Source organism: Lynx rufus, unplaced genomic scaffold, assembly GCF_022079265.1.
Source record: "Lynx rufus isolate CCGP_SWC_20201006 ecotype Redwood Valley unplaced genomic scaffold, mLynRuf1.p SCAF_13, whole genome shotgun sequence".
Taxonomy (NCBI): domain Eukaryota; kingdom Metazoa; phylum Chordata; class Mammalia; order Carnivora; family Felidae; genus Lynx; species Lynx rufus.
In genome coordinates this window covers 4659354-4684348 of record NW_025814827.1, presented here as the reverse complement: position 1 = coordinate 4684348, position 24995 = coordinate 4659354, and the positions used below count along the sequence as shown (strand labels likewise).

The following is a 24995-nucleotide window of genomic DNA, read 5'->3' as shown; positions in this document are numbered from 1 at the left end:
GCCTTTGCACAAACTCTTCTTTTGCCTTAGGATTCTTCCCAGGCCTGCCCACTTCCTCAGCCCCCTCCCCAAGCTAATGCCTTATCTCCTAGATTTCATTTTAAAATCTCTTACCCAGGGAAACTTCTCTGTCCAAGCAAGTCTATATTGGATCTCCCTGTTATTCACTTTTTCTATTCTATATTTCTTATTAGCACTTACCATGATTCTAATTACATAGTTATGTAGTTCTTTTCATTTAATTTTATTTTTCTCTAATTGGAATAGGTAATACATCCATTTGATACAAAATTCAAATTGTACACAAGGTAAAGAACAATAAGTCTCTTCTCTTCCCTGTCCCTTTGCTATCCAGTTGTTCTCCTTACAAGTTTAGCATTTTGAATATACTTCCAGAGATATTTTCTGAGTACACAAGCAATTATATACATAATATTCCTCTTGATTTTTTCCTTCTCCTCATTTAACAGATATTATATACATTTTTTGCACTTTGGTTTTATCTGTTAATAATGTATCTTGGCAATTCTTTTATGACAATATGTAAATAGTTGCCTCTTTTTCATGTGCTAGATAATATGGACTTACCATAAATTTTTAACCTCAATCATTAGGCATTGAGGTTGTTTTCAGGCTTTGGTTACTACAAACAATGCTGCATTGAATAATTTTGTATGTAAAGTCATTTCCCACAAATATACCTATAGAATAAAATCCTAGAATTGAAATAAGGGAATTAAAGTTTATGTGCATTTTAAATTTTGGTAGTTATTTCCAAACTGCTCTCAGTGGAGGTTGTATCAATTCACATTCTCACTAGCCACAGATGAAGAATGCATGTTTCCTCACAACTATGTTAGTGAAATTTTTTTCTTTGCCAATGTAAGAGGTGTAAAGTATCTCTTGGAAACTTTAATTCGCATGTTCTTTCTTCCTTGCAAAGTTGTATTTTCATGTTTAACAGCCATTTGTATTTCTTATTTAGTGAACTGTTTGTTCATAAATTTTGCTTGTATTATTAGTGTCTGACTTCCTCTCTCTACTTTAAGGTTGGTGCTGTGGGTGCCGGGATCCTGTTATAGTTGTGTTCATTACATAGTTCCCGGTACTAGGATGAATGAAACCCAAAATGATTGGCTCATGTCAGGCAGTAGTCAAGTTCACAGCTATGTTTGACTCTAAAGCCCACATCTATTTCCACGATCACTCACAAGAAAGGCTAATCATTTAGTTCACCATACCAGGGGCCAGATGGGTAATGTCAAACGGCTGAAGTGTGCCAGGACATGGACTGTGGCAACATGGCGAACCTATCTTCAGTTGCATCGTTTTTCAGATCCGTTTTATTGCCATTTAGGAATGGAAGCCCATTGTCGGATGTTTATATGCCCCCGAGGCCGGGTTTCTGGCTTTCCTGCGAAATCTCCTTTTTAAAAAAATTATTTCCCGTCAAAACAAGACTTGCTCCATCACAGCCTACCGGCAGCGGGTTTGCAAATTCTGGCGTAAACAAGAGGGGGAGCCTGATGAGGCGAATACCTCAGTTGGACAGTGACAGCTAAGAAAGGAGATTTTTATGAATGTCTAGAATGGGGCTCTCTGCCCTAGTGTTTGGGGACCGGAATTCCCGGAAGGCTTGAAATAAACGCAAAGTGGCGTCGGTACTGGGCAGGGCTAGGCGCCGGGAGGACTGCGCGGCCTTCCCAGCTGTGTCCGGCAGTTCCAGCCAGCGAGGCCCCGGGTTTCTCCAGCAGTTTCCAAGACAACGGCGTGGGAGTGGTGATGGGGTTGCCCCGGGTTTCTCCAGCAGTTTCCAAGACAACGGCGTGGGAGTGGTGATGAGGTTGCCCCGGATGAAGAGAACTGCCTAGGCATTCCTTCACCGGGTCCATCACCGCCACTTCAGTGGAGCGGGACCCAACCCTTTCCAGGTTCCCCGAAAACCCTCTCAAACGAGACGTTCAGCCCCCCGATCTATTTCCTTCCCCGCTCAGGCCCCTCCTACCATTTCCGTTTGCCTGGTTGTCTGGGAGATGGCCAATTTCCGGCCGGGAAGTGGTGGGCGGAGCCAAGATGGCTGAGGAGAGACTCGCGACGGTGAGCGTAGAGATTCTCCTTAGGGTCCCGGCCGCTAGGCGGGGCAGGGCCGGGACGGGCGGAGCAGAGTGGCGAGTTAGGTTTGCGGGCGACCCGTGTCCCACGCAGCTGCCCCTGGGGAATTGCGGAGCCGGCTCTGGAGCTGCTCGGGGTGCGCGGGGCGATACCGACTCCCTCAAGGGAGCTGGTCCGCCTGGGGCAAGGCTGAATTCTTTGCAGTGCTGGGCCTGGGCTAGGATTGTAGTCCTTGGGGTGCGCCGGATGGAGAAGGGAGATATTCATCAGAAATGGCTCTTTTGCTAGTCCCATCTTCTCTGTCTCACGAGGTTTGGAAAGGAAGCACTACCATTTGTGCAGAGACAATTTTGTTAATCCTTTGGATTAGGGATTGAATATGACCAAGCTTCGAAGCTTTCGGCGTCACTGCCTTCTGCCGGTGGGTCGGGACCATGTTTTCTCTGTTGTGATTAAGTTTAGGAATAGTGCTGTTTGGGGATTCAGCTGAGGCTTGAGTTAAGGCATTGATTAAACTCCGCAGAGCTGCTCTTACAAAGTAACCCAGATGAATGCGGGATCACCCAGTGGTAGTTGTTTGTGAGGTGTATATATTTATAATTGGATCTGATTTCTGTAAAGTTAGCGTGAAACTTTGTCTACTTTGTTTTAGCGTTGGGTTTCAAAGCATGGTCCTCGCATTTGTTAGAATGACTTTATTTATTTATTTTGGAATTTACTGCCCTTTGAAGAACGCCCTGGGAGACATGGGAGACAAAACGTGGGAGACAAACATAGCAGGTTTTGGCTGAATGTTTTACGATTTGGTTTTGGCTTTTGAAGAGCAAGACCAATGTTGTCTGTCAGGGGGACTTGTTTTCTGTTCTCATTTCTAGAGAAGTCAAATTATTTTTAGTGTAATCGTACAACTCAGTACAGAGAAGGAGGCCCAAGGCAAAGACTTTTGTTAAGCCTCAAGTTAAAAAGAAAAAAAATTCAATAGCATGATTAGTGTTACTAGGTTTTAGATATTAGAAACATCAAAGGAAATACTTCACCTACATAATCTTAAATGTAAGGTGTAATGGTAACACGACACTGCTACAAATAGAGTTTATTCTCCAGTGTTTGTTGCAGGCAGAGAGATTGGTGTTCATAAACAGAATATGAACTTGATTTCTGTGATTTTAGAATTTAGAATTTTAGAGTCTATTAGTGTTTTAAAGAGAATGGCTGTTTCAACATGACTGTAGCACTTGAGCCTGAAGTTAACTGATTATTTTCATTATTGTCAAGTTTATTGCTAGCAGTGTTATATTTGTACTAATTTCATCTTTTCATGTTACCACTGCATGGAAATTTGAATTCCTGGCCTTTTTGGAAGTGATCTGATATGTTGTAATAAAATTAAAAGGGCCCAACAGTCTCATTCACTCAGTCAACCCATTGAAATAAAAGCAAAACATAAGTATAAACTATAAGGGTATTCATTGCAGTATTGTTTACAGTGGCAAAATACTGAAAACAAGGTGAATGCCCATTAATAGGGTAATAGATGACTTCTGATACTTCCATTCTGAGGAATATACGTTTTTAAAGTTTATTTATTTTGAGAGACAGAGCGTGAGTGTGCAAGTGGGGGAGGGCAGAGAGAGAATCCCAAGCAGGCTCTGCACCATCAGCGAGGAGCCCAACGTGGGACTCCATCTCAGGAACAGTGAGATAATGACCTAAGTTGAAACCAGGAGTCCAAGGCTTAACAGACTGAGCCACCCAGCCCCCTGAGGAATATTATGCAGGCATTAAAAAGTGTCAGAACCATAAGGGTGCCTGGCTGACTCAAAGGAGAGTGCAGCTCTTTTTTTTTTTTTAAGTTTATTTATTTATTTTTGAGAGAGAGTGTGAGTGGGGGAGGGACGGAGAGAAAGAGGGAGAGAGAGAATCCCAAGCAGGCTCTGTGCTGTCAGCTTGGAGCCTGATTAAGGGCTCAATCTCACAAACCATGAGATCTTGATCTCAGGGTCCCAAGTTTGAGTCCCATGTTGGGTGTAGAGATTACTTAAATAAATAAAACTTAAAAAAAGAACTATATATGTTGACATGGATGCTATACATTTTTCAAAAGCTAGATGCAGAGTGCAGTGTTAACAAAATTTAACTGAGTAGACTTCAAAGGTCCTCCTATTGGCTTTATTCAATGATTCATGAATCAGGCGGCATTCATTCTAGCAGACAGGAACTCCGAAGAGCTGTACAAAATGAAAGGTTTTCATAGGTAGAAAGGAGTGGGAATAAGGAGGTTATACTAGACAAGAAGGTTGGTTATTGCAAGATCACTTTCCTTTAGGTGATGGCAGGGGCGGTGGGGGGGGGGGTTGTCTATCAGGCATATTACCTCACCAGTACTGATTGGGCGATTTCTGATTGACTGGTTTAGGATTCTGTTCCTGGGAGAGGCAGAAAGAATAATTAAGTCTTGGTTTGTTGACATGGGACTTAATGTAAACAACTCCATTTGGGGCCTTTTTTTTTTTTTAACAGGTGTATAGTGTGTGATCTTAATTTTGTGACACAAAGAAAAACTACATAGATCTGTAGACACAGATATATAGATGTGAGGGAGAGAAGACTGAAAGACTTAACAGAAGTTTGAACAAATGCATAAGTAAAAATCTAAGAATGCTGTTGTAAAGGCCTTGAGGCCAGGAGACATCCCACTAAAATGGAGTAAAACTAGGCCAGTGTGGGACACACAGAATTTCGAATATGCTACCTAAACTACCAAAGATTATTACTAGTTCCTTAGGAAAACTGGGGACTGGCATTTGTATTTTATTTAAGATCAGGGGTGCCTCGGTGGCTCAGTCAGTTGAGCCTCCAACTCTTGATTTCTGCTCAGGTCATGATCTCACTGTTAGTGGGATTGAGCACGGACAGCACAGAGCCTGCTTGGGATTCTCTCCCTCTCTCTGTCCCTCCCCTACTTGCACGTGCATGTTCTCTCTCAAAAGAAATATCGTTCCAATTTTAGTATATGTGCTGCCGAAGCGAGCACTCTCTCAAAAGAAATAAACTTTAAAATAAAACAAAAAGTAAACATAGCTTTGTTGAAAAAAAAAAAAAAGCTTTGTTGAGGTATAGTACACATACCATAAAATCTACCCATTTTAAGTGTACAGTTTGATCAATTTTGGTAAATTGATATACTTGTACAACTGTCACCACAATTCACTGACCTCCATCACTCCAAAAAATTCCCTTGTGTCCATTTGCAACCACTTTCTACTCTTCACCCCAGCTGACCGCTGATCTGCTTTCTGTCTCCAACGTTTTGCCTTTTCTGCAATTTCATGTAATCACACACTATGTAGTCTTAATGTATCTGAGTTTCACTTAGCATGTTTTTTTTTTTTGAGTTTATTTATTTTTGGAAGAGAACACAAGCAGGGGAGGGGCAGAGAGAGAGAGAGGGAGACACAGAATTTGAAGCAGGCTCCAGGCTCTGAGCTGTCTGTCCAGAGCCTGATGTGGGGCTTCAACCCATGAGTTGTGAGATCATGACCTGAGCTGAAGTCGGATGCTTAACTGACTGAACCACTTAGGACGCCCCCACTTAGCGTGCTTTTGAGGCTCATTTATATTGTATGTTGCAATTGTACATTGTATATTGGACATCTTCAACTTCATTACTTGTGGGAAACTCGCAGGTGGTTATAACAATTTATGCTTCTACCATTAGTTCCTGTTGCTTACATCCTTGATATTGTTATAGCTTTAAATTCTGTCAGTATAGTGGATATGAAATTAAATCTTAATGTGATTTTATTTTATTTTTTATTTTATTTAAAGGATTTATTTATTTATTTAAAAAAATTTTTAACGTTTATTTATTTTTGAGACAGAGGGAGACAGAGCATGAACGGGGGAGGGTCAGAGAGAGGGAGACACAGAATCCGAAGCAGGCTCCACGCTCTGAGCTGTCAGCACAGAGCCCGACGTGGGGCTTGAACTCACGAGCCGCGACATCATGATCTGAGCCGAAGTCAGCTGCTTAACCGACTGAGCCACCCAGGCGCCCCTGTTTATTTATTTTAATGTTTGTTTATTTTTGAGAGAGAGGGAGAGCATGAGTGGGAGAGTGGCAGAGAGAGAGAGAATCCGAAGTAGGCCCTGCATGACAGCAGAGAGCCCAATGTGGGGCTCAAATTCACAAATTGTAAGATCATGACCTGAGCCAAAGTCAGATGCTTAGCTGACTGAGCTACACAGGTGCCTCGTAATGTGATTTTAACTGACATTTACCTGATTGTTAATGAGGTGGAACATCATTGGTTGTCTCTTTTCCTTTTCTCTGCAGTGCCTCTTTCAAATATTTTACTTGTTTTTCTACTTCACTGTTTTTCTCATTTTTTTTTTTTACTCTTTTATTTATGTATTTATTTTTGGTAGTTTTTGTAGTTTCTGGCTGTTAATCCTTTGTCATTTTTTTTTTTTTTTGGTTTTGTATTGCATATATCTTCTCTTAGTTTTCTTTTCTTTTTTTTTTTTTTTTTTTTTCAACGTTTATTTATTTTTGGGACAGAGAGAGACAGAGCATGAACGGGGAAGGGGCAGAGAGAGAGAGGGAGACACAGAATCGGAAACAGGCTCCAGGCTCTGAGCCATCAGCCCAGAGCCTGACGCGGGGCTCGAACCCACGGACCGCGAGATCGTGACCTGGCTGAAGTCGGACGCTTAACCGACTGCGCCACCCAGGCGCCCCTTCTCTTAGTTTTCTATTATCACTTCCTTTTTGAAACAGGATTTCTTAATTTTAATGTAGTGAATATTTAGATCTTTTTTCAATTGGGTTGTGCTTTTATATCTTATTGAAATAATCCTTCCCTATCCTATAATTTTTTCTAGAGGTTTTTTCCTAAAGGTTTTTAAATTTGCCTTGTCCATTTTATGTTTGTTTGTTTTAATTTATTTTGAGAGAGAGCACAAGCCGGAGAGGGGCAGAGAGAAGAAGAGACAGAATCTCAAGTAGGCTCCACACCATCAGTGCAGAGCCCGATGTGGGGATTGATCTCACAAATCGTGAGATCATGAACTGAGCCGAGATCAAGAGTCAAATGCTTAACCAACACTGCAATACCTAGGCACCCCTTGCCTTGTCCATTCTTCTATCTATTTTAATTCATTTTCATTTTCCTGCGAATTCTTTTCCTCTTTTCTGGGTGGGGGGGGGGGATGAACAGAGGAAGACAGAGAATCCCAAGCAGGCTCCACACCCAGTGTGGACCCAGTGTGGTCTCACAACCACGAGATCATGACCTGAGCCAAAGTCAAGAGTCGGACACTTAACTAACTGAACCATCCAAGCACCCCTACAACTTTTTCTCTTGAAGTCTGTTTTGTTTAATGTTAATATTGCTACTTAAGCTTTATTTTCGTTTCTATTTTCCTAATGTATCTTTTTGCTTTTTCTTTGCCTTTATGTTTTATTTTTTAATTTTTTTTTAAAGTTTATTTATTTTGAGAGAGATCAGGGGAGGGGCAGAGAGAGAGGCTCCGCACTGTCAATGTAGAGCCCAACAGAGGGCTTGAAGTCACGAACTGTGAGTTGGATGCCTAACCGACTGAGACACACACACGCCCCTTCTTTGCCTTTATGTTTTAGATGTGTCTTTATAGAAGTAGCATTCATCAAGATTTTAGAAAACATCCATCCTGATCATTTAATTGGAGAATTTCATTTTTTTCCCTTCATTTTCTTTTGTTTGTTTTTTTTTTGGCTGAGTTTCTTTTTGTCTCTCTCATTTCATTACTTGTAGGTTACATACTCTATTCTTTAGTCTTCCTTTAGTGAGTACCCATTTTTTAATACATATTTAACTGAAAGTTCAAACTCAAAACTGAATATGTAGGGATTATCAAATGCGTTATTACCCATTGCCTTCTGCCAGTTCATGATATTGTTGTTCACAGATTATACTTTTGTTTGCTTTATTCAGTCAGTAGATGTTTAGAATACTTATGTATTTTACCAATTCCTTTGCTCCTTCCACCTTTTCATTATGGGGTTATTTCCCTTTTTCCTAAAATTATAAAGTTTTTTTAAATTTTGTTTTTTTTTTAAGTAATCTCTACACCCAGTATGGGGCTCAAACTTACAACCCCAAGATCAAGAGTCTCATGCTGTACCGACTGAGCCAGCCAGGCACCCCTTAAAGTTTATTTAATGAGTCTAAAACTCTCAAATTTTATTTGTCTGTAAGTCTTTATTTGCCATTGTTCTTGAGAGTTTTTTTTTTTTTAAGTTTATTTATGTAGTAATCTCTACACCCAACATGGGGCTCAAACTCATGACCCCGAGATCCAGAGCCACATGCTCTTCCGACTGAGCCAAACAGGAACCCCCAAAATTAGTTTTGAGGTGTAAGAGTTTAGATCTGAGTTGGCAAACTGTTTTTGTAAAGGGCCAGTAATAAATATTTTGGGCTTGTGGGCGAGGTTCTGTCACAAGTTAACTCAGTTATGCATTTATAGTGTGGAAGCAACCATAGACCATATATAAACATGTGTGTGTGGCTGTATTCTGATAAAATTTTGCTTATAGACACTTGAATTTGAATTTTATGTAATTTTCAGGTGTTACAAAATATTTTAAAATTTAAAAACTATTAAAAATGTAAAAAAAATTCTTAGTTTGTGGGCCATATAAAAATGGGCTGGATTTGTTTGCCCTGTGGGCCATAGTTTGCTGACCTTGTATTTAGATTAACATTCATTTTACTTAGCATGGGAGTGATTTTTCTTATAATGTCTTTATGTGATATTATTTCCCATTTTTAATTGTTGAGACATCAGCTGTCAATCTAATTGTCCTTTCTGTGTAGGTTAGCTCATGATACTTTTTTCCTTTGGTTGCTTTTAAAAACTTCTTATTATCTCTAGTGCAGGTCCTTGTGATGTATACAAGCGTGGATTTATTTTCATTCAACCTGGTCAAGATTGGTTGAGCATTCTGAATCTAAAGATTAGTATCTAACATTACTTCTGGAAATTTTCTCAGCCATTGTTTTTGCTTATATCTTACTATATCATATATAATATAGGAGGTAGATAGAAGAAAAATCCATCTGAATATTTTCTGCAAAGTTATGGTATAAGACGGTATTTATTATGTTCAATAATGTCGCTTAAAAAGAAAAAAAAATCTTCCTCCTAGAATCGGGTGCTAGGCAATTTCTGTATAGATAACTGCATAAACTTCCTTTTGTCAAAGTTACTACTATTTTGTTTTGGTTGCTAAGCTATATGACATTAAGTATAATCCTAATGTGTAGTGTCCAGAGCTTAGTACATTTATTTGTGCACATTTTATGCATTATAATTATACATTACACATTAAATATGCATTATAAATATCCATATGTGTTATTTATAGTTTGGATAGCAAAAGTTATGACTTGACATTTGTTTTTTAAACTGCGTTAAAAATTCTTTGTACCTGTATGTAGTTAATGGATTAATTGCATGATTGGAGAGCTACTGATTATGGTTATTTGAATGCTTTTTTAAGTTAGCAAGATTTATGGTGGTGCTTTAACATAGATTTCTTTCTTTTCAGAGAACTCAGTTTCCTGCATCTGCTGAATCTCAGAAACCTCGACTGAAAAAAGGTTGGTGTGCAGTTTCACTGTGTGTGTATATTTGCACAGATTTTCTATTGATTCTTCTATGTGCTTAGAGCTTTTAAAAATGAGTTTTGGGGGAAAGCAGTAATAGTCTTAACTATTCTGCCATATATAGCTTTTATTTTATGGAGTTGTTAGATATTATGGGATTGATTTTGCCTGTAAAATGTGTTAAATGGTGCCTTATTATTATGTAAGTGTGTATTAATTTTCTGCTTGTGGAAAAACCATTCTCAAGTTCCCAGAGTACCTATCAGGCCTCACATAATCTCATGTATATGTTAAATAAGTATGAGGTTTTATAAAAATTGAGTCTATGAAGATGAAGTAAGGGTATATATACTGTAAAGAGCTGCATTTAAAAATCTGATAGAGATATGTTATATGTTATTTAGAGGAACAGAATTCCTTTATATATTAACTTACAGTCTTAGGAAGGTTTGCATCAGATTGTAGTTAACTATATTGGATATTCTCTCATGTTTAATAAACATATCTAATGCCTAACAAACTCATCAGGCATTAGAAAATACCCAATCTTTTTTTTTAGCGGAAGAGACCATCTATTTTATTATTTACTCATTTATTTATTATTTTCTAGATGAGGAAACCAAGGCTGAGTGGAAGGGACATGACTTTCCCAGGGTCATGGGTATAGTTCTTATCTGCATTATGAGTTATGGTTACCAGGCAATACATCCTTTTGCAAAAAGTGTTTTCCTTTTGTCTGCTAAGAATTTTAAAGTTCATTTTACCACAATATTGTTTAGTTTACTTGGGGCATTTCTGTTCCTCTTTGAAATTATAATATAAATTGTTGGAAAATGTGATTGCCTTCAGAATTGGTTTTCAAAGAGTTTTTCAGGGATACATCTTTCATTGAAAGGGCAGTACATCTGTAATTTAGATTATTTGTGAAATTTAGGTGTTTATTCTAATTTCTAACATAGTTGCTAATTTTTTTACATCATTTCTGGACATGAGAATCATATTGCTGTGATGTCTGTCACTTTGATTAATCGCAGGGGTGATTTGGCTGGTTAGGTGGGGCTAGTACGTATTGTGATGGTCTCTCCAGTGTTCTTTCCATGCTTCCTCCAGAGTCAAATTCCATGGTTTGACTGACTTCCAGTCCAGGAGAGCTGTAATTAGTATATACCAATCAAAAATTGGCACATAACCAATTCAGGCTAATGAGTTGATAACTGTGGGGCAGAGTGTCACATTTGACAGTGCTATAGGGTCCCTTGCAATCCTTTCTCCCCATTTTCTGGTTCCTATTACTAAAGTTTAGTTTTTCCTGTTCTTGAACGCCTCATAGGTGAGTACTTACTCAGTTCCAGGACCAGTGATAGGTATCTGGGATACAAAGATAGACAGGGCATAGATTCTGCCCTTAGGAATTGACAGTCTTCAGGGCATATAGAATATAAGCAAATTATTAAAAAAATTTTTTTTAATGTTTATTTTTTTTTTGAGAGACTCAAAACACGAGCAGGGAGGGACTGAAAGAGACAGGGAGACACAGAATCCGAAGCAGGCTCCACCTGCTGTCAGCACCGAGCCCGATGTGGGGCTTGAACCCATGAACTGCAAGATCATGACCTGAGCCAACGTCGGACGCTTAACCAACTGAGCCACCCAGGCGCCCTGAATATAAGCAAATTATTGAAATATAGTATATGCATTCCAGTTTCTTCAACTCTTTTTATGTGAAATATCTAGAATTCCTTTTCCATTATTGCTTTTGTTCTCTGGTGAAATTCATTGGCCCCTTGGAAATATGAAGTTCAGGACTAAATAGAATATATCAGGTGTGAACAGGGCCAAGTGAAACATCTGGAAAATAAAAATCTGTTCACCTAGATCTTTTATTTCTTTTAGTCCAGCTCAAAGTCGCATTGCCTTTTGGGCAACTATTTTACACGTTTGCAATACTACTATATTTTACAATTTCAGGAGTATCATTCATGTAGAATACAATGACTACAATATAAATGATACCTTTGGAGTTGTGCAAAGTGGTGACACAGGGACCTAAAATAATATTAAGGGTATAATTCTTAACCTGCCCTTAATTTCCAGCTTCCACAACCCCAAATTTTATTTTGTCAATACGGTGAATTCCATCGATGAATTTTGGAATGTTGTTACCAACCTTTGAATTCCTGGGATAGACCCCACATGGTTATGATGTATTAACCTTTTTATGTTGCTGGATTCAACTTGCTAGTTTTTGTTACGAGGTTTTACATTTAGGGGTGCCTGGGTGGCTCAGTCAGTTAAGTGTCCGACTTCAGCTCAGGTCATGATCTCAGTTTTTGAGTTCAAGCTCTGCGTCAGGCTTTGTGTTGACAGCTCGGAGCCTGGAGCCTGCTTTGGATTCTGTGCCTCCCTCTCTCTACCCCTCCTCCACTTGCACTCTGTCTGTCTCTCTCAAAAGCAAATAAATATTTTAAAAAATTTTACAAAAAAAAAAATAAAAGAATTTTTACTTTTGTTCATGAGGATGTTGATCTATAGGTTTTTGTTTTGTTTTGTTTTTTGGTATCAGGGTTGTGCTGGTCTCAAAACAAGTTGGGGCTCTTCCCTCTTCTATTTCCTGGAGATTTTGTATAGAATTGGTGTTATGTCTTTCTTAAATGTTTGCTAGATTGTGACAGTGAAGTAATCTAGGTCTGGGTTTTTCTTTGTTGGAAGATTTTTAACTACAAACTCAATTTCTTTAACAGATCTGGGCTATTCAGGCTATACATACTTCTTTAGGGAGAGTTTTAGGTATTGTTTTTCTTTCAAAGAAATGTATCCATTTCATCTCAGTTATCAAATTTATTGGCATAAAAGTCATAATACTTCTATAGTTTCCTTTTAATGTCTGTAGAGTATGTAGTGATATTCCCTCTGTTCCTGATTTTGCTGATTCATGTCTATCATTTTTTTCTTGTTCAGTTTGGCTAGAAATTTATCTATTTTATTGATTTTTTCAATATCTTTTTTTCTTGATCAGGTTGACTAGAAACTTATCCATTTTATTATCTTTTCAAAAAACCAGATTTTGATTGTATTTTCTCTTCTCTATTACTTTTCTGTTTCAATTTTGTTGATTTCTGCTCTTATCTAATACTGTGTTTAATTTGAAGTTTCTTGTTTCTTTTTGCAGTTTCTTAAGGTAGAAACTTAGATCATCCATTTGAGATTTTTCTCCTTTTCTGTTAGAAGCATTTAGTACTTTACATTTCCCTCTAAGCAGTGTTTAACTGGTTCATACACATTTCAAATGTTATATTTTAACTTTTATACAATTCTAAATATTTTCAGATTTTCTTTGTGTTCTCCTTTCCCATGCACAATTAAGAAAGGTATTGATTAATTTCCATATATTTGAGGATTTTTCCAGATTTTTTTTTTCTTACTGGTTTCTAGTTTAATTCTAATTATGGTTAGAGACCATACTTTATATGGTTTGGTTTAAGGCCCAGAATGTGGTCTATGTTGATGAATATTCCATGTGCCTTGAAAAGAATGTGTATTCTCTTATTGGATGGAATAGTCTAGAAATGTCAGGTCAAGTTTGATAATATTGTTCTTCTGTGTACTTATTGATATAAATATTAATATCCTTACAAAGAAGATACTGATATTCGTAATGGAAGAAAAATATTGAATTATGCACCTGTAATTATGGGTTTGTCTCTTTCTAGTCCAAGACCTTTACTTTGTATATTTTGTTGAAGGTCTGTTGTTGGATGTGTATACATTTAGGATTTATTAAAAATTCACTCAATTCAGAAGAGTGAAGTGACTCTTTTATCAGTATGTAATGTCCCTCTTTTATTCCTGATAATATTCTTTCTTTGACGTCAACTTTGACTAATGTTTTTGAGGATAATAGAGCTTGTATTTAAGTATAAAGTTCTGGGACTTTTGATAAAATGAAATTAGTCAAATTAGCCACCACCACCATCACAATCAAGATATAGAACAGCTAGGGGTGTCTGAGTGGCTCAGTCAGTTTAACATCCTACTCTTGATTTCAGCTCAGGTCATGATCTCATATTTTGTGGGATCAAGCCCCACATGGGGTTCTGCGCTGATGGTGCAGAGCCTGCTTGGGATTCTCTCTTTGTCCTCCCCTGCTTGTGCTCTCTCTAAATTAATAAACATTTGAAGAAAGAAAAGGGGAAAAAAGGTGTAGAACAGCTTAATCACCCTCAAAAATTCACCTTGACTTTGTAGTAAAGAATGTGGTCTATGTTGGTGAATATTCCAACTTCTACTTCCAATTGCTAGCAGTCATTGATTGTTTTCTTCTTATAGTTCTGTCTCTTCCAGAATGTCATTTAAATTAATCATACATTATGTAACCTTTTGAATGGCTTTTTTCACCTAGTATAATGTTTTTAAGATTTATCCATGTTGTCGTGTGTCTGAATTTCTTTTATTGAGTAGTATTCAATTGTATGTTTATACTGTAGTTTATTCATCCATTTACCAATTGAAGGACTTATGAGTTTTTGGCTAATACAGATACAGCTGTGAGGAGTGGGGCGGGGGGACAAAAAAACAACCCCAAAATCAAAAAAACAAATACAGCTGCTATAAACATTTTCCTAGAGGGTTTTGTGTAAACATGTTTTTATTTCACTTATCAAGTGCTTTGGAGTGGCATTTCTGGGTAGTATTAATAAGTATATGTTTAGTTTTATTAGAAATTGCCAAACTGTTTTCCAAAGTAGTTGAACCATTTTGTATTTCCTTCTACAAAGTATGAGTGTTTCTTATACATCATAAATGATTTGGGGAAATAGTCTCTCCTTTTTTATTTTCTGGAAGGGTTTCTGGAGAATGGACTAATTTCATCCTTAAACGTTTGTTGGAATGTTTCTGTGAAGCCACCTGGGTCTGGAGTTTTCTTTGTAGAAATTTTTTCAACAACAAATTCAATTTCTTCAATAGAGATAAAGCTAAATAGGTTACCTAGTTCTTAATTGAGCTTTGCTGGTTATGTCTTTCAAGGAATTTGTTTCACTTCATCTAAATTGTCAAATTTTGAAGTTCACTATTTATCCTAAGAAATATTAAAAATACTGGGAATGCGAGCTGGTGCAGCCACTCTGGAAAACAGTATGGAGGTTCCTCAAAAAACTAAAATAGAACTACCCTACGACCCAGCAATTGCACTACTAGGTATTTATCCACGGGATACAGGTGTGCTGTTTCGAAGGGACACATGCACCCCCATGTTTATAGCAGCACTATCAACAATATCCAAAGTATGGAAAGAGCCCAAATGTCCATCGATGGATGAATGGATAAAGAAAATGTGGTATATATATATACAATGGAGTATTACTCGGCTATCAAAAAGAATGAAATTTTGCCATTTGCAACTACGTGGATGGAACTGGAGGGTATTATGCTAAGTGAAATTAGTCAGAGAAAGACAAAAATCATATGACTTCACTCATATGAGGACTTTAAGAGACAAAACAGATGAACATAAGGAAAGGGAAACAAAAATAATCTAAAAACAGGGAGGGGGACAAAACAGAAGAGACTCATGAATATGGAGAACAAACAGAGGGTTACTAGAGTGGTTGTAGGAGGGGGGATGGGCTAAATGGGTAAGGGGCACTAAGGAATCTACTCCTGAAATCATTGTTGCACTATATGGTAACTACTTTGGATGTAAATTTTAAAAAAGAAAAGAAAAGAAATATTAAAAATACTGTGAAACCTCTATAATTAAAACAGTACAGTACTTGTACACGATTAGAAGCGAAACCAATGGAAAGAACAGAGAAAGTCCAGAAAGAGACTCAAATACATTTGTCAATTTAGTATATGATAAAATATATGGTGTCTCAAATTACTGGAGTAAAGATGTACTTTTTTTTTTTTTTTAATTAATTTTTTTCAACGTTTATTTATTTTTGGGACAGAGAGAGACAGAGCATGAACGGGGGAGGGGCAGAGAGAGAGGGAGACACAGAATCGGAAACAGGCTCCAGGCTCCGAGCCATCAGCCCAGAGCCCGACGCGGGGCTCGAACTCACGGACCGCGAGATCGTGACCTGGCTGAAGTCGGACGCTCAACCGACTGCGCCACCCAGGCGCCCCAAAGATGTACTTTTTAAATAAACGGTTCTGGGACAACTGGATAACCATTTTGATAAAGAAAAAAATTAGATTTATACTTCACATCATACACAAGAATAAACTTCGAATGGGTCAGAGATCTAATCTAAATGTAAAATACATAACCATGTAAGTGCTAAAAGAAGATATTGCCAGAGGCAATAAAAATTGATAAATATTATCTCATAGGGGCGCCTGGGTGGCGCAGTCGGTTAAGCGTCCGACTTCAGCCAGGTCACGATCTCGCGGTCCGTGAGTTCGAGCCCCGCATCAGGCTCTGGGCTGATGGCTCGGAGCCTGGAGCCTGTTTCCGATTCTGTGTCTCCCTCTCTCTCTGCCCCTCCCCCGTTCATGCTCTATCTCTCTCTGTCCCAAAAATAAATAAACATTGAAAAAAAAAATTTAAAAAAAAAAAAAAAAAAAATATTATCTCATAAAAATATTAACTCACAAATTTTTTTTTTTGCATGGCAAAAGGCACAATAAAGAAAGACAAAGAGAAATAATATACCGGGTGAATATATTTGCAACATATATCACAGAGATGGCTAATATCCCTAATATATAAAGAACTCTTTTTAAAAAATTTTTTTTATGTTTATTTATTTTTGAGAAACAGACAAAGTGTGAGCGGGGGAGGGGCAGAGAGAGAAGGTGACACAGAATTTGAAGGGCTCTGAGCAAGCGGTCAGCACAGAGCCTGATGCGGGGCTTGAACCCACGAACTGTGAGATCATGACCTGAGCCGAAGTCAGACGCTTAACCAACTGAGCCATCCAGGTGCCCCAAGAACTCTTAAAACTTAGTGTGGGGGATAAAAGACCAAACACTTAATAGAAAAATTGATAAAACATAATCACAGTTTATACACACACACACAAAACACACACACAATATAAGGATGACCTTTGGGCATATTTTTTTTAATGTTTTTATTTATGTTTGAGACAGAGAGAGACAGAGCATGAGCAGGGCAGAGAGTGGGGGAGACACAGAATCCGAAGCAGGCTCCAGGCTCTGAGCTGTCAGCACAGAGCCTGACGCAGGGTTCGAACTCATGGAATGTGAGATTATGACCTGAGCTGAAGTCGGATGCTTAACCAACCGAGCCACCCAGGCACCCCGACCTTTGGGCATATTAAAAATGTGATAAACCCTGGGGCACGTGGGTGGCTTAGTCGGTTGAGTGTCTGACTTCAGCTCAGGTCATGATCTTGCAGTCCGTGGGTTGGAGCCCCACGTCAGGCTCTGTGCTGACAGCTCAGAGCCTGGAGCCTGCTTTGGATTCTTTGTCTCCCTCTCTTTCTGCCCGCTCATGCTTTGTCTCTCTCTGTCTCTCAAAAATGAATAAACATTAAAAAAATTCTTTTAAATAAAAAATTTTATATGTTTTAAAATGAAAGACCCTTGCTATGAAGGAAGTTATTAAGACATTTGTTAAAATTTGAATAGGATGGTAAGGTAGATAATAGTATTGTATCGATGTTAGTTTTGATCATTTTACTGAGGAGTAAAGGGGTATCATGCCTGCAACTTTCTTTTTTTAGATTTTTTTTGCTTTTTGCTTTTTTTTAATTTTAGAGAAAGAGAGAGAGTGTGTGTGAGTGGGGGAGAGGGCAAAGGGAGAAAAAGGGAAAGAAAATCTCTGCATTGAGCGTGGAGTGTGACACGGGGCTCGATCCCATGACCTGAGCCAAAATCAAGAGTTGAATGCTTAATCAACTGAGCCACCCAGGTGTCCCTCATGTCTGAAACTTTCTGAAAAATATTTCAGAACAAATATATAGAAAGAATGATAAACTGGGGTAAAATCTTCATATTTGGGGACTCTGGGTGAAGGTTTTGTAGGAATTCTTTCCAGGTTTTTTTTTCAGCTTTTCTCCAGCCTTGAACATATTTAAACTAAGTTTTTTAAAAGGAGTTCCCATGGAGAAAGAGCTTTCTCACTCTGATGAAGCAGCCCAAGGTAGAGACCTGCCACTTCCTGGATCTGAACATTACCTGGTCAGGATGTGATTCTTAGAGCTGCTGTGTTCATCTCACAAATGTTAACAAGAGCTCTCCCTGGCCTCTAGGTCCTCTCCACCTTTCCTTTCTCCACTGGATCCTTTCTATCTTTGTAGGCACCACCTCCTCTACTTGAACCTTAATCTCACAGGGCTCTATTTTGGACCCTCTTTTCTTCTCATCATGAATCCTCCTAATTATATTTTTTCAAATTGTGGGTAGCAACTCACTGTCAGGTCACTGAACACAGAAGGCTGTGACCAGCACTGGGAGAAAGAACAGAGTATCACCGAATATCACATGTGGCAGATGTCCCCCAGCAGATGAGCAGATTCCTCATATCATCAGCCCGTCAGCCATCCATACCTTGTCACTGCAGAATGTCAGTTGTCACCTCACCCCCAGCCTGCCCCAGATCAGCTGAAAAAAGAACATGAGAGAGCCCCTCTGTGTGCTTTATATCAGGCACAGAACGAGGGTGCTAGGGACATAGCAGTAAACAAGAGACAAGGTAGTTACCATCCAGTAGGAAGGTAGATGTTGGACAAGTAAATCTCAAGCATTGAGAGTTGTTATAAAAGAGAAACCTAGTATTTACCCAAGGAATACAAAAACACGAATTCAAAGGGATGCATGTACCCCTATGTTTATAGCAGCAATATTTATAATAACCATGATATGGAAGCAGCCCAAGTATCCATCGATTTATGAATGGATAAAGATGTGATATGTATATGCAATGGAATATTATTCAGCTACAGAAAAGAATGAAATCCTGCCATTTACAACAACATGGATGGAGCCAGAGGGTATAACGCTAAGTGAAATAAGTCAGAGAAAGAAAAATACCATATGATTTCACTCGTGGAATTTAAGAAACAAAACAAATGAAGAAAGCAAAAAGAGAAAGAGACAAACCAAGAAACAAACTCTTAAGTACACAGAACAAACAGATGGTTACCTAAGGGGAGGTGGTTGGGGGATGGGTTAAATAGGTGATGGGGATTAGGAATGCCTGTGTTGTGATGAGTACCCAGGTGATGTATGGCATTGTTGAATCACTATATTGTTCACCTGAAACTAACATAACACTGTATGTTAACCAACTGGAATTAAAAAAGGAAACCCAGGATACTATCACAGACTTTCATTGGGTCAGGAGAGTCAAGGATGGCACTCAGAGGATGGGGGGGCTTTGAATGAGTCCTGGATAGTGGATGTTCAGTGTCCGCCAGGCACAGAGGAAGAGTGGCTGGGAGATAACTTATTGATAGGGTGTTTTGATTACATGGGGAGTCAAAGGTGTGTCCTGGGTTTCTGGCTGTGCAGACCCTTCCTTATGACTCTTTTGGTTGCTTCTTTTTTGTTTGTTTGCTTATTTATTTTTGAAAGAGCACAAGTGGGGGAGGGGGAAGAGAGAGAGGGAGACACAGACTCTGAAGCAAGCTCCAGGCTCGCGCAGAGCCCAGCACAGGGCTTGAACTCATAAACTATGAGATTGTGACCTGAGCCGAATTCAGACTCTTAACCAACTGAGCCATCCAGATGCTCTCTCTTCTGGTTGCTTCTTTGTTTTCCTTACAAGACAGAACTTTTTTTTTTTTTTTTTTTTTTTTTTTTTTTTTTTTTTTTGAGAGAGAAAGTATGAGCAGGAGAGGGGCAGAGAGAGAGGGAGACACAGAATCTGACACAGGCTCCAGGCTCTGACTTGTCAGCACAGAGCCCAATGGGGGGCTGGAACCCACAAACCATGAGATTGTGACCTGAGCTGAAGTCGGACGCTTAACTGACTGAGCCACCAAGACTGAGAACATCTTGAGGGCAGGGATTAAATCTTGTTTGTTTAATCTCTGGCATCCATTATAATATCTGACATATCTTTACTGAAAGAATAAATGAATTCGGGATGTGGTGGCGGGTGGGGGGGGGAAGGAGTTCTCATGGGAGATGACATTTCCAAAAAAACTCCACAAGCATATAACAGATTGTTTATTTTCATTCACATATAATTGGCCTCTTTTATTTTTTTAACTATACAGTTCACCCAGTTAAAGTATACAATTCAGGGGCATCTGGCTGGCCAGGTCTATTTTTAAATGTACAATCCAGTGGCGTTAATTACATTTACAATGTGCAACCATCACGACTATCTCCAAAACTTTCGTCACCCCAAACAGAAACTCTGTACCCATTAAGCGATAATTGCTCCTTTCCCCTACCAGTCCCTAGTACCTTCTCTTCTACTTTCTATCCCAATGTAATTTGTGTATTCTAGATATTTTATATGCTCAGAATCATACAATATTTGTCCTTTTGTGTCTAGCTTACTACATTTAGCCTAATGTTTTAAAGGTTCATCTATGCTATAACATGTTATACAGAATTTCATTATTATTAAAAAACATTTTTTTAATGTTTATTTTGAGAGAGGGACTGAGTGGGGGAGGGGTAGAGAGAGAGGGAGACACAGAATCTGAAGCGGGCTCCAGGCTCTGAGCTGTCAGCACAGAGTCTGATGTGGGGCTCGAACTCACGAGATGTGAGATCATGACCTGAGCCGAAGTCAGATGCTCAACCGACTGAGCTACCCAGGCACCCCCAGAATTTCATTATTTTTTTAAGACTGAATAACATGCCATTGTATGTGTATCTCACGTTTTGTTTATCCATTCTTTCTGTTAATGGACACAGGTCATTTCCAACTTTTGGCCTTTGTGAATAATGCCGTAATGAACATTGGGCACAAATTCCTGTTTGAGTCCCTGCTTTCGTTCCTTTTGCATATATATCTAGGAATGGAATTACTGCATCATATGGTAATTCTATGTTTAGTTTTTTGAGGAAATGCCACACTGTCTTCTATAGCAGCTGCATATGCAGGGCTCCGGTTTCTCCACATCGTTGCTAACACCGTTATTTTCTGCTGTTGCTTTTTTATTCTTTTAAAAATAGCTATCCTAGTGGGTATGAAGTAGTATCTCATTGTAGTTGTGATTTCTATTTCTGTAATGATGAGGGCTGTTGGCCATCTCTTTTCATGTTCTTACTAGTCATTTGTACATGTTCTTTGTAGAACTGTCTATTCAAATGCTCTGCCCATTTCTACATTGGATTGTCTTTCTTTGTTGAGGTTAGGCCTATTTTATAAATTTTGTGTTATTTTTTTTTAAGAACTTTTTTTTAAGTTTGAGAGAGAGCAAGTGTGAGCGGGGAGGGGCAGAGAGCGAGAATCAGAGGTAGGCTTCTTGCACTGTCAGCACAGAGCCCAACGCAGGGCTTGATCTCATGAATTGCAAGATCATGACCTGAGCTGAAATCAAGAGTACACTGTTTAACCAACTGAGCCACTCAAGTGCCCCTATAAATATTTTTTAAATGTTTTGTTTATTTTTTGAGAGAGAGAGAGAACACGAGCGCATAAGCAGAGGAGGGGCAGAGAGAGAGGGGGACAGACGATCCTATGTGGGGTCTGTGCTGACAGGCTGACAGCAGCAGGGCTTCTGTGGGGCTTGAACTCATGAACTGTGAGATTATGACTTGAGCATAATCAGGTTGGACTCTCAACCAACTGAGCCCCCCAGGTACCCTGAGGTTAAGCCTGTTTTAATAGTGATTGATTCTTATCTTTTTTTTTTTTTCCTTTAAGAGATGTTTGCTTCAGTTATTTCAGGATTTTATTCAAAAATTTGATTCAGAGAACCTTATTCAGCAGCACTTAGTTTAAAAAAAGTCAAGACTTTTTCAACATTCTTTTCTCTGTCTTTAGTCTGAAAAGGAAGACAGATTTAAAGGAATCAAGAATCTGGTATTGATTTAATTTTGGAGGTAAAGTTTTAGCTAGGTATCATCCTCTTTTTCCTCTGTAGGGTTTAGAGAACTAGAGTGATGAGTAAGTTATTTATACTTAAAAATCATCTGGGCACTCTTGTATGCAGAGAAATATGCAAGTATGAATTGACACAAATGCTTTTGAGTAAAAGTTTGTCAGTAAATATCAGGAGCTTTAAAAGCTCAGGGGCGCCTGGGTGGCTCAGTCAGTTGAATGTCTGTTGATATCAGCTCAGGTCATGATCTTGCCTTTGTGAGACTGAGCTCCTTGTTAGGCTTCGTGCTGAGCAGAACTTGCCTGGGATTCTGTCTCTCCCTCTCTCTCTGCTCCTGCCCTGCTTTGCAAGCTCTCTCTCATTCTCTGTCTCTCAAAATGCATACACTTAAAAATAAAAGTTTATATTATTTAACTTAGTACTTTGTATTGTAAGAATCTGTTCAAATAAAGTATTCTCAACATTTTTTGATTTTTATAAAGCAAAGATATTCATTACAGAAGTATTCATTACACTATAGCAGTGATTTATTGTAAACAACTTACACATTCAGCAATAAAACAAAGCTAAGTAATTATTTATTCATGCAAATAAATACGAACCAGCTATTTAAATTAATGTTTATTTTTAAAAAGCAGCATTGAGGGGCTCCTAAGTGGCTCAGTTAGTTAAGTGTCTGACTTAACTAAGAGCCCCGCATTGGGATCTCTGCTGTCAGTCCAGAGCCTGCTTCAGATCTCTCCCCCTCCCCCTATCTATCAAAAATAAAAAAACATTAAAAAAAAGATTTAAAATTGTCTGTAGATAAATATCTCTCTTAAAATGCACATATAAAAAGATTAGGAAGAAATATGGTAAATTAATAACCATGATTATCTGTAAGTATGTGAACATGTGAGGTTTTTTGTTGTTGTTCCTTTCTGTATTTTCAAAACTTCTGTAGTGAGCATGTAATTTTTCTAAGTTTCAGTATTTTGATTTTTTTTTTTAAGAAGCTCTACACTCAACATGGGGCTTCAACTCATGGCCCCCAAATCAGCAGTTGCGTCTCTGCCAACTGAGCCAGCCATGTACCCCCAAGATTTTATTTAAGGTTTTTTTTTATTTTTTAAGGTTTATTATTTTGAGAGAGAGATAGCATGTGTGATTGGGGGAGGGGCAGAGAGAGAACGAGAGAGAGAATCTCAAGCCAGATTCTGATATGGTACTCAAACTCATGAACCGTGAGATCATGACTTGAGCCAAAATCAAGAGTTGGATGTGTGACTGAACCACCCAGGTGCCCCGAATCTATTCTTAATGTAAAAAGTTTGAACAACTTCAAGAAAGCTAAATACTCCTTAAATCACCATCCAGTCCAGTGGTAATCATTATTTTCAGTTAATGTGCTTTATTTAGACTTTTATACAGTGTATGTGTATATGTGTATAGCAATATAAGTATACAGTTTACTGTTGTGTAAGTGTTTTATATAAATGGTAACTATCATGTATTTTTCTAGGTTGATATATCTTGGAGGGCTTTCCATGTCAGTAGGTCAAGATCACTTCATTATTCTTAACTATACTGGTTCATAGTACAGATATATTACAGTTTCTTTTCCTTTTCATAGCACTTAAATTGTTTCTGGGGCGCCTGGGTGGCTCAGTCGGTTGAGCATCCGGCTTCAGCTCAGGTCATGATCTCGCAGTTTGTGAGTTCGAGCCCCACGTCGGGCTTTGTGCTGACTGCTCAGAGCCTGGAGCCTGCTTCAGATTCTGTATCTCTCAGTCTCTTTCTGTGCCCCTCTCCCACTCGTGCTCTGTCTCTCTCTCAAGAACAAATAAACATTAAAAAAAATTAAAAAGTTAAATTGTTTTTAATTTTTCACTATTTGGTATAATGGCCATCTGGGAAAAGTATGCACACTTAAAATTTTAATAATTCCGCCAAGTTGCTGTACAAAATTACCATTTCTATTTTTACTATTAACATGAGTATCTACAGCATATCTCTCCATATTATTTTTATGATGTCTACAAAATAATAGCAGTAAGAAATATGTAATACAGGATTGTAAGAGGGATGTGCTCATCTTTTTCAGACCTTGTTTTACCTGAGTTGCTTTTAGCAGTAAATAAGAGAAAATCCAACTCAGTGGCTTAAACAATAAGGAATTTTTTCGGTTAACATAAGAGTAAGTCCAGAATTAGAATGGGCTCTAGGGCTGGTCAAGCAGTTCAGTGACATATGAAGCCCTGAGTTCTTTCTGCCTCTCGTGCCTGTATTTTCCTGAAGTTAAAGCTGCCAGTGGCATTCCGGATCCATTTTCCCAATGCCAGAGATATGGTCTGGCTTCCCATTGTTCTCTTTTAAAAATAAGAAAGGCCTTCTTTCCCCAGAACCTCTTAGGAATACTCTTTTCATTGGATCAGATTGATAGGCCCGCCAGTCTTGGACAAGGGAGATAGGATTACCATTGATTAGTTTAATCTAATCAGCTGATAGGGAGTGAATTTTGAGGAGTCCAGGGGTAATCAATGCTGGTTGCAGAGCACAGACACTCAGATAAGTGGTGTATGGATACAGGAGCAAATACGAATGCACAGGAAGCCGTCAGACTCCTCCCTCCAACACAGTGTTTTTAGAAATCAGCTGCTATGATTTCTTGCTTCTGTTTCTGTCATCATCTGCTCTGTCTCTGTTTTTCTCTTTGGGTCTGTTCTGACTCTCTGCTTGTAGTGCTGCTACTGATTACTTCTCTTTTACTTTCCTTTGCCTTTTATGATAACATTTTATATAGTGTAAATATCTGAATCACACATTTTACATTGTACAGGTTTGAGAAATGATTGTGAAGAATAGGATATCAGAAAATTGTTTTGTATAAAACTTGGTTTAATATTACTCAGTAATTTCTCTTGAATTCTGATGTCAGATTGGGCTGCCAGTAAGGATGGTACAGTAAACTCAAGTTTTGTTCACTCCTACTCCAGATACAGAGCAATAAAGAATAAAATGTAAGTAGCAAGAATATACAAAGCCCACCTGAAGGAAAATTATTTTTAGGCAAATAGACTATGAAAGAAAAAGGAAAGGACCCTGATTTTTATTTTAAAATATAAGTTTATGGTTTTCTGATGAGAAAATCAGTATAACTTCATCATAGAAATTTGGGAAATATAAGGAGGTATAAAGAAAACAGGAAAAATGTCAACCTTAAGATTTAATGAACTTTAGTTGGCAAATTAAAAATTAAAGTAGTACTTTGAAC

General features: G+C 38.4%; 1 protein-coding gene across 1 annotated transcript in view; it reads left to right on the top strand.

The window, feature by feature from the left end:
* Positions 1 to 2491: 2491 nt before the first annotated feature.
* The window catches only part of BBS4 (Bardet-Biedl syndrome 4), a 55202-nt gene continuing 32698 nt past the window's right edge, over positions 2492 to 24995 (top strand). The window contains exons 1-2 of the mRNA XM_047075671.1: positions 2492 to 2568; positions 9691 to 9758. Coding sequence (XP_046931627.1) covers positions 2492 to 2568; positions 9691 to 9758 — 145 coding nt within the window. The remainder of the gene's footprint in view (positions 2569 to 9690; positions 9759 to 24995) is intronic.